The 15,302-nt window shown below is 55.6% G+C and overlaps 7 protein-coding genes across 7 annotated transcripts; 3 read left to right on the top strand and 4 right to left on the bottom strand.

Moving 5' to 3' along the window:
- Positions 1 to 157: 157 nt before the first annotated feature.
- CH63R_10804 (Mold-specific m46 protein) lies at positions 158 to 478 on the bottom strand (the record flags this gene model as incomplete). The annotated part of the gene is made up of 1 exon (XM_018305778.1): positions 158 to 478. The coding sequence occupies one exon, from the start codon at positions 476 to 478 to the stop codon at positions 158 to 160; it is 321 nt and encodes a 106-aa protein (XP_018155202.1).
- Positions 479 to 1,315: 837 nt separating this feature from the next.
- CH63R_10803 (Dienelactone hydrolase) lies at positions 1,316 to 2,056 on the bottom strand (the record flags this gene model as incomplete). The annotated part of the gene is made up of 1 exon (XM_018305777.1): positions 1,316 to 2,056. One exon carries the CDS (start codon positions 2,054 to 2,056, stop codon positions 1,316 to 1,318), a length of 741 nt encoding a protein of 246 aa, XP_018155201.1.
- Positions 2,057 to 3,099: 1,043 nt separating this feature from the next.
- CH63R_10802 (NADP-dependent L-serine/L-allo-threonine dehydrogenase ydfG) lies at positions 3,100 to 4,285 on the bottom strand (the record flags this gene model as incomplete). The annotated part of the gene is made up of 5 exons (XM_018305776.1): positions 3,100 to 3,152; positions 3,229 to 3,796; positions 3,866 to 4,021; positions 4,109 to 4,195; positions 4,256 to 4,285. The coding sequence occupies 5 exons, from the start codon at positions 4,283 to 4,285 to the stop codon at positions 3,100 to 3,102; spliced, it is 894 nt and encodes a 297-aa protein (XP_018155200.1).
- Positions 4,286 to 6,513: 2,228 nt separating this feature from the next.
- Positions 6,514 to 7,676, bottom strand: CH63R_10801 (Dioxygenase; the record flags this gene model as incomplete). The annotated part of the gene is made up of 2 exons (XM_018305775.1): positions 6,514 to 7,186; positions 7,357 to 7,676. 2 exons carry the CDS (start codon positions 7,674 to 7,676, stop codon positions 6,514 to 6,516), a joined length of 993 nt encoding a protein of 330 aa, XP_018155199.1.
- A 1,975-nt stretch (positions 7,677 to 9,651) lies between these two features.
- CH63R_10800 (uncharacterized protein) lies at positions 9,652 to 9,987 on the top strand (the record flags this gene model as incomplete). The annotated part of the gene is made up of 2 exons (XM_018305774.1): positions 9,652 to 9,805; positions 9,962 to 9,987. The coding sequence occupies 2 exons, from the start codon at positions 9,652 to 9,654 to the stop codon at positions 9,985 to 9,987; spliced, it is 180 nt and encodes a 59-aa protein (XP_018155198.1).
- Positions 9,988 to 10,578: 591 nt separating this feature from the next.
- On the top strand, positions 10,579 to 11,825 carry CH63R_10799 (Isoflavone reductase family protein; the record flags this gene model as incomplete). The annotated part of the gene is made up of 3 exons (XM_018305773.1): positions 10,579 to 10,662; positions 10,738 to 11,496; positions 11,517 to 11,825. 3 exons carry the CDS (start codon positions 10,579 to 10,581, stop codon positions 11,823 to 11,825), a joined length of 1,152 nt encoding a protein of 383 aa, XP_018155197.1.
- A 1,181-nt stretch (positions 11,826 to 13,006) lies between these two features.
- Positions 13,007 to 15,217, top strand: CH63R_10798 (major facilitator superfamily transporter; the record flags this gene model as incomplete). Its single annotated transcript, XM_018305772.1, has 9 exons — positions 13,007 to 13,046; positions 13,259 to 13,272; positions 13,332 to 13,368; positions 13,431 to 13,456; positions 13,531 to 13,604; positions 13,694 to 14,058; positions 14,161 to 14,353; positions 14,451 to 14,997; positions 15,062 to 15,217. 9 exons carry the CDS (start codon positions 13,007 to 13,009, stop codon positions 15,215 to 15,217), a joined length of 1,452 nt encoding a protein of 483 aa, XP_018155196.1.
- Between the last annotated feature and the right edge of the window lie 85 nt (positions 15,218 to 15,302).

Here is a 15,302-nt window from a genome sequence, read left to right as displayed (position 1 = left end):
GAGCAAAGTAGATCAAAACAGCGGGGAGCCAACTCCCCTCATTGTTTCTCTTTCTCTCTTCCCAACATATGCGCACACCATTTCCTCGGTTTAAGCTGTGCCCACCCCCCCCTTGCCACTGATTTTTAGTTGTGGCCATCGCCGAGCCCGAGCCACCTCAGTTCGCCGAACCGCTCCGGCATCTCGCTCTGCTCGTGCCGCAGTCGCTCGCAGCCCCGTACGAGCAACATCCTCCGCCGGGGCTGCACTCGAAAGCGTGGGTCCGAACCCGCTTCGTCTTGATGGCGTAGGTTCCGGCCCCGACGACGCAGTTGCCGCAGTAGACGCCTTGCGCGAGGCCGCTCACACACTGGCAGCCGTTGTAGGTGCAAGCTCGCGCCGAGAGCTCGGCCGGAATGGCTTCGCGAGCCTGCACGGAGGACGCGCGGGCTGTCGACAGTGCTAGAAACAGCAGGGCGGTGAGGTCTCTGAGCTGCATTTTTTTGGCTCGTAGAAGCGGGGAGAGAGAGAGAGAGTCTAGAAGCGAACCTTAGTTCTGGGCAGTTTCTTCACGGGGCCAGGCATTGATGGAAAGGACTTGGAGAGGGGTTTTCCAGCAACCCCGAAACCATGATGCTCACCTTTTTACACAAGGACGAATGTAAAGCTTTTTTGAAAGTAGGTGAGTCCTCGAAGACAGATAGATGTTTGTGTGCCCACAAACTCCTAGGAAGTCCAACCCCTCTTTTTGAAGACATCCCTTTTCAGCAGGGCATGGGCACCGCTTCCAGCAAGTCCCGTCTGACAGTCGCGAATGCAACGACGCTATGCAGCTGGCCAATGGTTCAATAGTCGCGGGGTGTAGATCGCTGCAACAATCCACTAGTTTCCGCCATGTCTTACTTACTCTACACATATGTAGGTCGGTCTCGGGTAAATGCAAGTGCCAAAGATCTGATAGATGTGTTCTGACTGGCTTCCGGCTGATCCTTCGCTGAAGCAGTTTCCGACGGGCAGCGTTGCTTTCGGAAGTTCGTAGTTGCAGTGTCCCTGGGGGTCTGGAAGTCGGTCTCTTGAGTTGCTAACAAGCGTGTCTTGTCTTTATTCAAAGGCCCAACAACACGCAGTTGGAACGAATATCCCAATTACACTTTCCACAAGGGCCTCCCTCACCTTCAACCCTACCTATATCTCTCTGGAAGCTCTTGATCGCTACAAACTTTGTTGACGGCTGAACAACACAGCAGGTGGGGGGGGGGAACCGGACTTATTCGAGTTCCCGGTTCATCGCAGATGAAACCAACCACGTTCTTATCTACGGCAGAGAGGGTAGTAATCAATGTAGGTACATGTTGAACCAGCTGACTGCCGCCGACTTTCCTCGCGCCATAGCCTCCCGCTCCCCGGGCCTTCCTGGATCGCCCCTCGTCAGGCAAGCATGCTCTACTCCGGCGAAATGATGATACTCAAAGGGCACGCCCTTCTTCGTCACGGTTTCGAAGCAGTGCGACTTCAGCTCGGGGGTGAAGACGAAGTCATGCTCCGGGGCCAGGATCTGTACGGGGACCCCGACGCCATCGATGTCCTCCTTGGTCAACATGCTCGGGTGGCCGGCCGAGATGCAGTCGACCAACGGGGGGTCGTGCTCCTTCGCCCCGAGCCGGAAGACGGCCCACCCGCCGTAGCAGAACCCGATGGCCGCGACCTTGTTGTGCTTTTCCCGCAGTGCCCTGGCGGCGTTGAAGATTTCGGGCTCCCGGGCGTCGCGGCCGCTGTCCCTTTGGAAGACCGACAGGTCGACCTCGCGGAAGCGACCGGCGAGGATCGGCTCGAAGGGCACGACCCAGCCGCCGAAGAAGTCGGGTAGGTAGACGGTGGCGTTGGCCTCGCGGGCGTAGTGATCCGCGAGGAGGCGCGCGTTGGGGAACGTCCAGCCGAGCAGGTCGTGGACGATGAGGACGGCCGCGTCGGGGTTGTCTCCGGCGACGTAGACGTCGTTGCCGGCGAGCTTCTCGATCCGGCCGGCGGGCGTGCCGTCCCACTCGAAGGCCTTCAGGCAACACGAGGCGATCTCCATTGTCGATGCAATGACTTTGGGGCTTCTCTTCCCAGGTGTTTGTTTAAAGCGCAATAACACCTGATCGATGACCAGGTGTAAGAAGGGAGGTGTATTTAAGAAACTTGAGAAGGCCGGCTGCTCGGAGAACTATAAGCTCCGGCGCCGAAACGTCTCGTCGTGATGCGAAGCGGAGATGCGGCGTTAGCCAGCTTCAAAGACCCGTTAAAGTCCGCCGCACAGTGGAGAGGACTATCCGTTTCGTAGTAACTAGGATGAGTCCAAGTAACGGTGATTATTATTTTTTCTCCACATCCAATAGAACTTGTTACCGCCCTGTTGCACTGCTGTCCACCCCTAGATGGTTGTCAGCTCCGTGCAACACCACCTGAGTTTAGCGTTGTCCGATGCAGTATCCCAGTCCCGATTCCCGTAAGCGATGCAGAATCCTCCTTCGCTTTCGGATCGAAGGGGGCCAGCATAGGTCATGGGTGCAGCTGGGTGTAAGCAAACGGGGTGTTGGTTTGCATGCTCACACTGGGGTGGTCGTCGAGTCGAGACGTGGCGCTTACGCTGTAACACTGCTCGAGACTTCTGAGTAGGACCACGTGGAGGCACAACACCCAAAGTCTTGGGGGATTAGCCTACCAGGTTCTTTGGTTTCTTGTTCCCACTTCATCCCTCACTGGTTTTAGTTAGGTCATGATGGAAAGGGAGCACACAGCGTTTCTCTTGCCAAACAAAATCCCTCCGGGATGCACAGGCACAGGACTCCAAGTCATGTGGAAGTAAATGGTGCTTAGTATCTTGCCCGTCGATTTACAACAGATAACAAATAGCTGAGCGGTAGTCGTGGGGTTATGGCCGCCTATCTTGTCAAAGTCGACTCTTCTCGCTGCGTCAGCTGTGTTGCGGCCGAACCTTTGCCCGCCCCCCTGCCCCCCTCTCAGGCTCTGTGTATGGCGCCTGTGACAATTGGACCTGGCACGGGGGATGCATCCCCTCGCGATCCTTCGCGGCTGATGCCAGCCAAGGTTTCGAACAATAAGGCGTGGCCCAGCGCCTCAGTTCCTGCGTTCGTTCCATGTTCGGTCGAATACGTTGAGCGATCGTTGAGCTAAACAAGGCATTGCCACGTCAGAACTGTAGCAGCAGCAGCAACAACAGACCGCGGGACTCGGGTATTGGCTCACCTGTTGGGACGACGTCCAGCGCCTTGATGGATATCTTTTCGGGCTGGTTGAGCATGTAAACGGCGGCACGGGCAACGTCCTCGGAGACCAGAGGGCTAAGGGGAAATGTCAGCACGCAACCTGCTTGCATCGACGATTGCCAGAGGTATGCCCGGGGGGGAGGGGGGAAGAGTGTGACGAACTCGTAACCCTCGATGAACGAGTCGTATTGGTCCTTGTCGAACCCAACACGTTGCGTGTGGAAGTGAGTCGCGACGACGCCCGGCCTCAGGGCCAGCACCTTGATGTCCGTCTCGACCAGCTCGTTCCGGAGGGAGTTGGTGAAGCCTTCCTGGAAGGCTTTGCTCGCGTGGTACACGGCTTCGCCCGGGAAGGGCGGCACCTCCAGCGCGGTGGTGGACGTGACATTAAGGATCGTCCCTTTGCCCGACTTCTGCCTCATCATGGACCTGTTGAGCACCGAGTGGGTGACGAACATGGTGCCTTTGATGTTCGTGTTGGACATGGTGACGACGTCCTCGATCTTGAGTTCGTGGAATCTGGCGGGAGCTCCGAGGGCAAGACCGGCCTGGTGGCGGGGGAGGGGGGAATCTGTCAGCTTGCGGTTTCCGCGTCACCGGATACGGGAATATCGTACATTGTTGATGAGAACGTCGATGTCGCCAATCTCCTCGACGGCAGAAGCAACGGCCTTGTCGACAACCTCGAAGTTGCCAATGTCGGCAGCGCGATAGATGATTTTTGCGTCAGGGTATGAGGCGGACAACTTCTTGGCCAGCGAGCTCAGCTTGTCCTATCGTCCAAACAGTGTTATTCTAATTCTGGCACAACATTGCGATGACAGCTAGTTAGATGGCTGAAAAGGTCGTAGACGAATTACCTCTGAACGCGATAGAAGAATGAGATTTGTGCCTTCAGCAGCTAGTGCGTTGGCAATGGCTTCGCCAATGCCCATTGAAGCACCTGTCTAGCAGTATGTTAGCTCAGTCAATCATTTACTGCATGAGTATGAGATGTAGGGACTCACCAAAAGGACATTTTTTCCTTGAAGACCCATTTCTGTGGTGTGTTGAAGCCCGAAGTAGGCTTTGTCGTGGCACAATAGTGGTGATATACTATCTCTGGAAAACGGCGTAGATATGTTGACTCTTGATGGTATGTTACAGAAACGGGCACAGATTCCAGACTTCAATTTATAAGGTTTCAATGTATCGGGTGGTCTTTCAAACACTAGATGTTTGTTCGATCGGGGCAAAATTGTTTGCCAAAGGCTTCATGCAGAAGGGAGGTTATGATGCTTACAAATGTCGGCTACGTCACTGCTTGATAATCCTAAATCCTAAACCAACCCCGCTTGGTTGATATGAACGCAGCCAAATCGCCAGGTCGAAGGCATCCGACCTCTCAGCTCAGTTCCATCTGGGATGGGCATCACAGACATAGGTACCACGCTTTACCGCGTTACAGGGTTCTCAAGCGGAAATATGTCTGATTGGACCACATCATCTCTCCAAAGTCCATATTGGTCCAGTAAGTTGGTGCAAGACTCCATTTTTCAAGCCGAAAAGGCTCGCCGATTGAGTCATTTCCTGAGTGGCTCACCCGAGATCCAGTGGGCTTCGTTCTTGGCGGTTTCGGTCTGTAGCGTTAAGAAGATTCTGGCCAAAAGGTGTGGTCGGCGATGATTGGATGGTTATACACTACTGCAGCACTTTGAGTTGTAGGGAAGCGCTCGAGTATGGACCAGTTGTACTATGTGCGGGCTATACTATCTACCCATAGGCTGGTGTACGCTGTAGTGCAGCAAGGGTAAGGGGGGTTGCAAGGTCGGGTTACACATGGAAATATGGACGGTAATAACGATGTCTATTCTGGTAGAGGCGAGGTCTCTGCCGACCTTGCGAGGCTAGAGTTGCTGTGCTAGAGGCATGCACATTAGGGAATTACTTGCTGAAGGCACGCACTGCAGCTGGAGCCCTCGCTACGAGATAGCAATATAAAACTGCAAACCCTCTCTTTCAGCATGCCCCGTTGTGAAACAAGTAAGTTGACGGTCTTCACGACAAATCAAGACATGCCGGACCGTTGAAGAAGCGGAAGTCCTCATACGGACATTACTGTAGGGGACATGGACCTCAATCGATTTCTTGCACTCTGGAATTCTTCACAAATTCCTGTTTCGTCATTATGGCAATTCCCGGGCGGTGGTAGATGGAGATATTGTTTGTGAGCTGCTCGGGTTGAGCTGGCCTCACGAAAACATGTGCAATGTGATAGGGGCTATTGCACCGAGCATGCAGCAGCTCAAATACAGCGAAATACTGTCATGACGAAGTGGCTGTGAAGACTGACGTGTGAGAAGGACTGGCGTAATGTTGAAGCCCGCAAACTCTCTCAACTTGGAAGACGACTATGCTCATCTATCCATGCAGGCAGGGGTTCTCTGTAGCCATCCGAGGTGGCAGATGCAAGGCACGGGAGCAATACCTCGGACGGCATGGCCCGACAACCTTTCCCAGTCTTCTACGTACAGTACAGTGTTAGGGATGCCAGCACCCAGGAGCCGCTTCTCAGTTCCGGCAGTGGCCCACACGCTGCGCGCATGCGTGTCGAACCCCTGTCTAGTTCCCAGACGGCATTTCGAGTCGGGAAAAGAATCGTCCCCCCCCCCCTAAAAGAAAACTGATCGCTGAGACAGCTTAGCCGAAGGTTTCCGAAGGAACCCTGTGGGGGCAGAGGGGAAACCCGGCGGGGCGCAGGAGAATCTCGGAGCCTCTCTGCATTGTCTTTCAGGTTTCGAAAATGAGCATTCCTTCGATGAGCGAACGGGAATACTTGTGATAGCGAGTTTCATCAAGTCATCAAGTCGCGAGTGGTTGAGGTTACCGTAAAAATGGGGACTCTTCACTGCAAGATTCCTTTGAGGGAGGGGGGGGGGGGAGGCGGCACAAACACATACACAACAACCAAAGGCTGACTTGCGGGGTTCAGTCGCTGTCAAAGAATTCTACCGAATCAACTTGAAAGGATATCATCGATTTCTAATTCGTGCGGAGAAAATTGGGCCTTCTACGGGCCACATTTTGCACTGACGCCATTTTCGTCTGCAAGTGAGTTACAAGAACCTCCGGTGTGCGGAGTGAGATGTGCTTCCCCCTCCCCCTCCTTAAACAATTAGCCCCCTCCCCTGCCGAAACCGTTTGGCTGTATACACACACAGGTTCCTCATCGCTGGTAAAAAGGAACAAAAGAAGACAAAAAAAAGGTCCAACAAAACACGGCCGTCTAAAACTTGTTCTGGTTGGCGTTCTGCATGAGCATCTTGGAATCCGGCTTGTACTTCTTGGACACGAGGCGGACGTCGTACTCGACGTCGAGGGTGGCGCCCTGGGGCTCGTTCTCGACGGGCCGGAAGTTGAGCAGCAGGTCGGGCTTGACGGCGCAGGCGGTGTCGGTCTCGAGGTAGGGGTCGTCGCTGGGGTAGAGCTGGGCGGTGACGCCGATGTAGTCCGGGTGGGTGACCATGATGTGGATGTGCGCGGGGCGGTAGGGGTGGCGGCCCATGAGGCGGAGCAGCTCGGCCGAGGGGCCGGAGGTGTCGATGGCGTACTCGGTGGGCTTGAGGCAGTAGAACCAGAACTTGCCGTCGGCGTCCGTCTTGAACTTGCCGCGCAGGTTGTGGCGCGTCTGGTTCTCGAGGTCGAAGACGTCGTACTTGCCGTTGGTGCTGGCCTGCCACATGTCGAAGACGGCGTCGGGAATGCCCTTGCCCGTCTCGGCGTCCTTGATGACGCCGTGGAAGAAGGTGAACTGGCCGTCCTTGGGCATGTTCTGGACGACGGACGCGCCGAGGTCGCGGAAGGGCGTTTCGGGGGACCAGAAGGGGCCGAGGATGGCCGAGGATGTGGGGGTGACGCCCGACTCGGTCACGACAGTGTGGTTGATCTCATCGACGAGCCTAAAAAGGATGAATCATTAGCCATTGGACTGGTGGTGGTGGTGGTGGTGGTGGTGGATGACGATGATTGGACTCTTGGACAGGACAGGACGGGAGAGGACGGGAGAGGAGAGTGGCGCGGGGTAAGGAAGGATTTGGCAATGGTTGCACAGGGGATGGAATACACTCACGATTCGATACCCAGGATGTCGCACACGCGCCACGCCTCGTTGCGGTTCTTCTGGTAGGCCTGGCCGATGGAGTTGATGTAGTTGACGCCGAGAATCCATTCTTCTTGTGTGAGCTCGACGTCTCTGCAGAAGTCGTGCAGGTGCTTGATCAGCGAGCCGAGCACCTGTCTGTGTCTGGGCTTCGTCTCGGGGCTCATGAGGTCGATGACATGTTGTGTGAAGTTGGGGTCGAACTTGCTCTGGGCGCCGTTGGCTCCGTTGGCTCCGTTGGCTCCGTTGGCGTGGGTGCCGTTGGCGCCGTTCGTTCCGTTCGTGGCCATTGTGTGGGAAGAAAAGGATGTGTCGGTTGGTTGACGGGTTCGTTGAATCGAGGTCTAGAGATGACAAGACCTGAAAGAGGGAGGGAGGGAGGGAGGGAGGGAGGGAGGGAGGGAGGGAGGGGGGTATCTTGTAAGAGTTTACAGGAACAATGACGCTGCAATGCGGGGAGGGGATTAAGGGAGATGCTTGATGAATCCGAATCGAAGAATACCACGTTTGGGGAGTACTGGAGAGGCGGGCGATCGAAGTAGGAGGACGACGAATGTTAAGTATTAAGTATGGGATTCGGAGCCCCGGATTTAGGGTCCGCGAAGCCACGAAATGATGGGCATGAATCGCATGACCAGCTTGGATGCGGCAACAGAACGCGGCATCGGGTGCGGCAACAGAGTTCGGCAATGGGGTAAAGGGTAAACCTTTGCGCCCCGCGGTGTCGTGCCCCGCGGTCGACTTCTCCAAGAATCAGATCAGTCCTCTCCCCGCCACTGGTCCCCTTGGCCAGCTTCCCCCCACCCAAGGGAGAAACATAGACCCGGAAGCAGGGAGGGCAAACGGACGGCCGTGGGTAAGTGTACTTCCCACGCCTAGCAGCCGAAAATGCGGGGGGGAAAGTCCGTGGGAGGGAGGGAGGGGGCATGCGGGGGGGGCGGCGTGCCTCCTCCGGAAGGGGAGATGGCGCGGTCTAGGATTGGTGTCAATTGTTGCGTGCGTGACTGGATGGATGGCTTGCCATGGTTGATGGGGCCCAGATCGGCCAATGTCAGATAGTTGGGACTCTGCTCACTGCTCGCTGACGGATCCATCCTTTGTGATTGGCAACGCGGGGGGGGGGAGCACTTTTGACGTCGGTTTTGGATTCTGCCGGGCTCTTGACTCTTGTTTCCTTTCCCACCGTTCATCGTTCGATGTTTGGCTTTGTAGTGCATTGGATCAGCTCATATGGGAAGGGTTGTTGTGGCAGGGGTGACTTGGCGAGTAAAGGTCTGCCGGTCTGCCGGTTTGCTTCTCTCTTTTTGATGGGGGGTAAAGCAGGGGAAACGATCAAGAGCTGTTTGAAGTAGTCCTGTAGTCTGAATGAGAGCAACATCTCATTGGGGACTTTATCTCTTGCTCGTCGGGCTTGCGAGCATTTGTTAACATCTGTTCGAGATTCTAGGTCATGGAGGCTGAACTCCACCTGAGAGATGGCCCTCCTTCGCTGACCTCACTGAGTCAAGAGAAAGGGTGCATTCTCGATCTATGACTTCGTTCAGTCTGAATGAAGTGCAGAAAGATGGATTTCCGGACTGTTTTCCTAGAGAAACAACACAATGTTCCTATCGGTGGTCCTCTTCTTTTAGGTTTGATTAAGCTATTCGGAGCATCCGACAGCCCCCTCGCCCCGTCGTCTAATACTCAAGTATCCGCGCTGGTGGCCAATTCTGGGCCTTTGGCCAGCACTCACAGTTCATCATTTCACTTTCAAGTCAATGGCGGTTGAGAAACACCAAGGCCGGCAATCTCACTTATGCACTTACCTAGTAGTCCACTGGTATTGACCTGTCGCCGTCGTACCCATGAAGGGTCCAGTTGTCCCGAACCCTTCATCACTATGCTTCATCGCCCGGTGCAGTCACTGCCGCGCGTCAAGCAGAGTGAGTTCCTTCGGGTGTCCCAGGCGCCGGCCGGGTCCCGCAGCGCGTCAGAAATCAGCGACTCCTGCCGCGGGTCGCTCGTTCTCAGTGACGCACCGCAAGAAGCACAACAGGAAAACATCTCACGGGCTTTTCGAGTACCAGGCAACACTCTTGTCACACATCCCATTGCGCACCCGGCCCTCACGGCCTAGTCTCGATTCGAGACTCCGTTCGTTGTCATCATTCAGCCATGTCCAGTCGGTTTGATGCCGAGCTAGTCGAGGGGTCAGTGGACCTCGGATCGGTGCGAGGGCCCATGGATTGATTGTGTTAGGATGGTTGACCAGGCGGGACGTTAATGCCAAGTCACTCAGTGAGTCGGTCCGCTTTACCGAGTATCGCCAGCCAAATCGAAGCCGATACCACCGAGCGGACGAAGCGAGTCGAGGACAACAACAACAACAAGGTCACCGAGTATTTGGCTATCGTGCAGGAAGACTTGAGCCGGAGTGGTGAGTGAGGAGTTGATTCAAGTCCACAAATCTCAGAATGCATCATTTTGTCTATTCTCGAGCATCCTCCTCTACCTTTAATCAAAAGTTACAATGAGGCACCTTTTACTGAACGAAAAGAGACCTGGGCAGACGAAACCCCCCCTCCCCTTCTAGGTCGCCTGTACACGAACGACAAATAGCATCTCACCAATATGTTCCTGTCGGTTTCACCGTCCTGTCCAAGCCCCCCACCCTTCACCCATGCTATGTCCCGTCGAGTTCCTGTTCGTTGGCGTCTTGGCTCATCGTACAGACGGGTTGGTCCCAATGCTTCCCGAACCCGAATCCGAGCAACTCCCCATATCTGTATCAGCTCTCGACGTGGGTGCGGCACGCTTAACCTTCCCTCCCGCTGCATCCTCCGCAAAAGCCCCTTACCCCGCTGCGTCAGATCGGGCCAGTCTACATATTCTTTCTCCGCTTTTGCGGACTTTGGACGCTCGATGTGGTCGGCGTACGGAGGCCGCGGGGGAGAATGGCCAGGAGTGGTCACAACTTGGCTGCCGCGACGAATGGATTCGTGGTGTTCGGGCTTGGGAGGGTTTGGGGGGGGGGGAGACCTGGGCCCAGGGCGGACGGGATGTGAACCCCGATTCTCGAAAGCATAAGTAAACAGCAACGTCAACCTCTGTAGTCTCGGTTCAGACGATGAAAACTACCAACTTGGGCCTCAGTTCGCCCGATAGTGTCTTCCAACGTTTCCTAACCTAACCAGCTTACAGAGCCCAGCCATGAGGGTCGCACTTCTTGGCGCAACCGGAGAGACCGGGACATCCATCTTGAACGGCCTGCTCGCCTCAACGGATCCAAAATATGTCAGACCGACCCCGCCGCAGTTCCGGTCAGGTACTGACTGTCCGCCGCCGATACTGACGAAATCCCGCGAATAGGAGATCACAGCCCTCATCCGGCCGAGCTCGCTCCAGAAGCCCGAAATCCACGACTTGGAGAAGAGGGGCGTCAGGATCGCCTCGGTCGACCTCGGCGGCCCTGAAGACGAGATCACGAAACAGCTCACAGGGCACGAAGTAGTCATCTCGGCCATTGTCGCGGAAGGCATCATGGACCAGATCCCCCTCGCCAATGCCGCCAAGACGGCCGGCGTCCCACGGTTCGTGCCGTGTTTCTTCGGCACGGTGATGCCGGCCCGAGGGATGCTATGGCTCAGGGACAAAGTACGACCCGGGCGGCAACCCACCCCCCCGCCCCCCCCACTGTCCGCTCTTTTGAACCCCGACCCAGGCTTACTGACGTGTGTGACGCAGAAAGAGGATGTGCTGAACCATGTCCAAACCTTGTATCTGCCCTACACCGTCATCGACGTCGGCTGGTGGTACCAGATCAGCCTGCCGCGCCTCCCCTCGGGCAAGATCAACGCGGTCGCGAGTCCCTTTCCGGATTGGATCGCGGGCGACGGGACTGTGCTGTCCGGTATGACCGACCTACGGGATATTGGAAAGTACGTCGCGCGGATCATCGCGGATCCTCGCACCCTAAACCAAAAGGTCTTCGCGTACACCGAGCTGCTGTCCCAGAACGACGTCTACGGCCTCGTCGAGAGGTTGAGCGGGGAGAGGGTCGAGAGAGAATACGTGAGTCCCAGACAGCCCACGTCGCGAATGAGCTTTTGGCAATCGGGGCGACCCCGGGTAACCAACCCATTACGTAGTGGTCGGCAGAGGACATGGAGTCTCGGCTGGACGAGGCCAAAAACGACGAGGCCAACATCCACAAGCTCTCGGTGTTGCAGTATCGCAAGTCGTGGGGTCTCCGCGGCGACAACACGCCCGAGTACGCCCGCTACCTGGGTTATCAGATCGGCAAAGACTTGTATCCCGACCTGGTGGGAAATTCGTTTGAGGACTTTTGCAAGGAGGCGTTGGAGTGTAAGGTGAAGCCCATTTATGAGAAGAAAAGGCAGGAGGCCATCGCGGCTGCTGCGGCTGCTAATGCAAAGGACAAGGTTGCGGAGAACTAAGGCGCTGATTTAGAAAGGGTCATCACAAGGTTGAGCAGAATTTCAGTTCGATTGATAAAATAGATTGAAAGTTTCTATAACCGTCACGACGAGCCCACTCATGAGCTGATTTGACTCGAGTGAACCTTTCCCAGCTGGAGCAGCCCTCGGACGATGATCTGCGCGTCTAAAAAGTTTGAAGGCGGATTTTATGGACCGCGCCTAAGCAGTCAAGGTTTTGTTTTCATTCAGTCTAGTTCGATTCGGGCTTTATTTCGGGTCATCCTTGTGATGCCAATACCACTCTCACTCTACTTGCCAAGACGTTGTTGAATGGCGGGACTAAGTAGAGCGAACTGTGTGCTGCGTAGCCGTCTTGCAACCAACACACTAGCTAACTCGGTAGTCATCACATGCCTCCTTTGGATGACAGACAAGTCAGCAACTAGCAGCGATAGCGGGCATGCGGGCGGCCGAAGGTCTGGCCTGCGGCAACATGCAGCTAGACATTATTTTTTTTTCACTTCTTCTCTCTTTCACTATCGGAAGCGCCAAGGATTCCCCGCCTCTTTTTTTCTCTCTCCAATATGAAGGACTTCATTTGTCGAGACAGGTCAAGTCCATGTCGCCCGGTGGAGGCCGCTAGGGACAGCGGGACCACAGGATTGACGGCGCGAGACGGGGCCGCCGGCGAGAATGACCGGGATAAGAGGACATCAAGGTTCCCTTTTTGCGCATCGTTTTCCCAGGTTTCCGTTCTTTCTCTGCCTTCTCGAAGCAATTTTGACTTTTCGAAGGGGGGTACGACGCATTATTTCTCGCTCGCAATATAGACACGATACCCCCCGAGTTGTTAATTCTAGAGCTGCCAGGGGCGACGGTTTCAATACTACGTAACCGTAAAAAGAAGAAGAAGAAAAAAAAGAGAGAATTGGAAAAAGACTAGGAGAATCAGATCCTTGGATGGCTTAGTGCGACTTGGTATTCGACAACACTTTTCCCCCCCTCCTTCGACGATCCCCCACTCCCAAAGATAATCCCGCGGCGAGAACGCGACAACGTTGAATCTTCGGGATTTGTTTTTGTTTTTTCTTTTTATATTTTCACGCACGAACTCGTCAGACTTTCCCGATTTACTGAGAAAAGGCTCCTATCCCTTTTCAACCTTTGCGGCGACGAAAGGCCGGTGGTAATCCGACAACATGGTGACCGAGAACCGTGGCACCGGCAATAAGGTCAAAGGTAGTTATTCTCGCATTGAACCGCTGCATTGGGGGGGCGGGGAGAGTATTGGCTGACGGTATTGGGCTTTTTGTTTTGAAGTCTTCTTCCTTGGAGACGAGGCAAAGTCGAGAGAAGAAAAACGACTCGTCCAGAAAATCGGTAAGTCGCCAGTCCGGCCTCTGTTATCTTCTCTTCTCTTCCGGCCCGATGATACTAACGGATTCATCCAGATTTCTTCATCCTGGTGAGCAAGCCCAGTTGCTACACGAGCCTATACGGGTTCAACTCAACTAACTCCTACAGACCTACTGCTGTCTGAGCTACTTCTTCAACTACTTGGGTAAGTGGTGCATTGGGAAACCTTCAAGGGTCTCTCGACCTCCCAGCTGACAACGCCTACAGACCGTGCCGCCTTCGCCAATGCATACGTAAGTCGACAAGACAATATGAGCACTGCTCGCCCAGACAATGATGAACAGATCCTGATAGGTGGTGCTCTTAGGTTGCTGGTCTCCGGGAGGCCCTGCACATGAAGGGTCATGACTACAACACCGTGTTATCAGTGACCACCGCGGGGTAAGACATCACGAAGCCAGCGCTGGGTCCCCACGCGCGCCTCGCCTCGCCTTCCCCTTTCGCCGTTGCTGACACACGCTTTCTCGCAGCATGGTCGTCGGGCAGATCCCCCACGGCATCGTCATCGGCCTCCAGATCGTCCGCCCCAAGATCTGGCTGCCGAGTATGGTGCTCGTCTGGGCCGGCCTGACCATGGTCAGCGCCGCCGTCAAGACCACCGCCCAGCTGTGCGTCGTCCGCTTCTTCCTCGGCCTCGCCGAGGCCAGCACCTACTCGGGCGCCATCTACATCATGGGCTCGTGGTACAAGCCGCAGGAGATCTCCAAGCGCACCGCCATCTTCACCGCCTCCGGCCAGGTCGGCACCATGTTCGCCGGCGCCATGATGGCCGCCATCTACAAGGGCCTCGGCGGCGTGGGCGGCCTCGGCGGTTGGCAATGGGTCTTCATCATCGGTGAGTAGTTTCCATTCTTCGTCGTCGTCGTCGTCGGGAAAATGGTCGGATATTGGGTTGGACATTTGCTGATGGGACTGTGTTGCGCGCGCGCGTGTGCAGATGGCATCATCACCCTCCCCATCGCCTTCTTTGGCTTCTTCTACTTCCCCGACATCCCGGAGAACACCAACGCCCGTTATCTTAGCGAGTCTGAGAAGAAGCTCGCCGTTGGGCGACTACCCCCGGTCGTCAAGAACTCGCACAGCGTCAGCCCCTTTTCCCTGCTGAGGCGCCTCGTGCTCATGCCTGGTTTGTAAGTTCCATGTCCAACAACTCTCTCTCTCTCTCTCTCTCTCTCTCTTCTCCTCTCCTTCCTTGTCCAAGACGCATGAAAGCTGACCGAAGCGCAGCTGGATCTTGGTGCTCTGGTCCCCCCTGTGCGCGACCCTCGAGGCTTGGGTTGTCCAGGGCAACTTCATCCTCTGGCTCAAGTACCATGCCGAGCACTTCACCCAGAGCCAGATCAACACGTACCCCCTGGGCGTCCAGGCCGTGGGCATCGTGACCAACATCCTCGCCGCCTGGCATATGGACGCCACCGGCACCCGCGTGCCCATGGTGTTGCTCGTGTGCATCATCCAGATCGTGTGCGCCGCCATGCTGCTCGTGCCGACCCTGCCGTTCGCCGGCACCATGTTCGCCTTCTACCTCTCGGGCTCGTCGTACATGGTCAACCCGCTCATCTTCGGCTGGGCGAGCATCATCCTGCAGCGCAGCGGCGACGAGGCCGTCCGCAGCGTGACCGTCTACGCCATGAACGTCGGCGCCACGACGCTGTACACCTTCTGGGGCATCATCTTCTACGCCGCCGACGAGGCGCCGTACTGGAAGAAGGGCGCCATCGTCATGATTGTGTGCTCGGTCCTCGTCCTCGGCTTCATGGGGCTTGTTATCAAGGTACGTCGTGAATGACACTGCTGTTGGCCATCAATGCAGCTTGACTGACCCTGTAAAATTGCAGATGGACAAAGACTCGCTCGCAAAGTACGGCTCGATGACGGTCGATGATTTTGAGGCGGCCGCCGCATCCCGCAATCTTCAGACACCGCCCGACGGGGATAAGTCGGACAGTGATGACCAGAAGAACTCGAGCTCTTCGAAAGTCACAGCTATATGAGCTCTGGTCATGTGAAAACTAGCCATGTTTTGTTGTCTTATAGCCGTCATGCGTAAATTGTCCAAAAGTTAGAATATATAGGTGG

This window comes from Colletotrichum higginsianum (assembly GCF_001672515.1).
Source record: "Colletotrichum higginsianum IMI 349063 chromosome 7 map unlocalized unitig_7, whole genome shotgun sequence".
NCBI classification, from domain to species: Eukaryota; Fungi; Ascomycota; class Sordariomycetes; order Glomerellales; family Glomerellaceae; genus Colletotrichum; species Colletotrichum higginsianum.
This window is presented reverse-complemented; position numbering and strand designations above follow the sequence as displayed.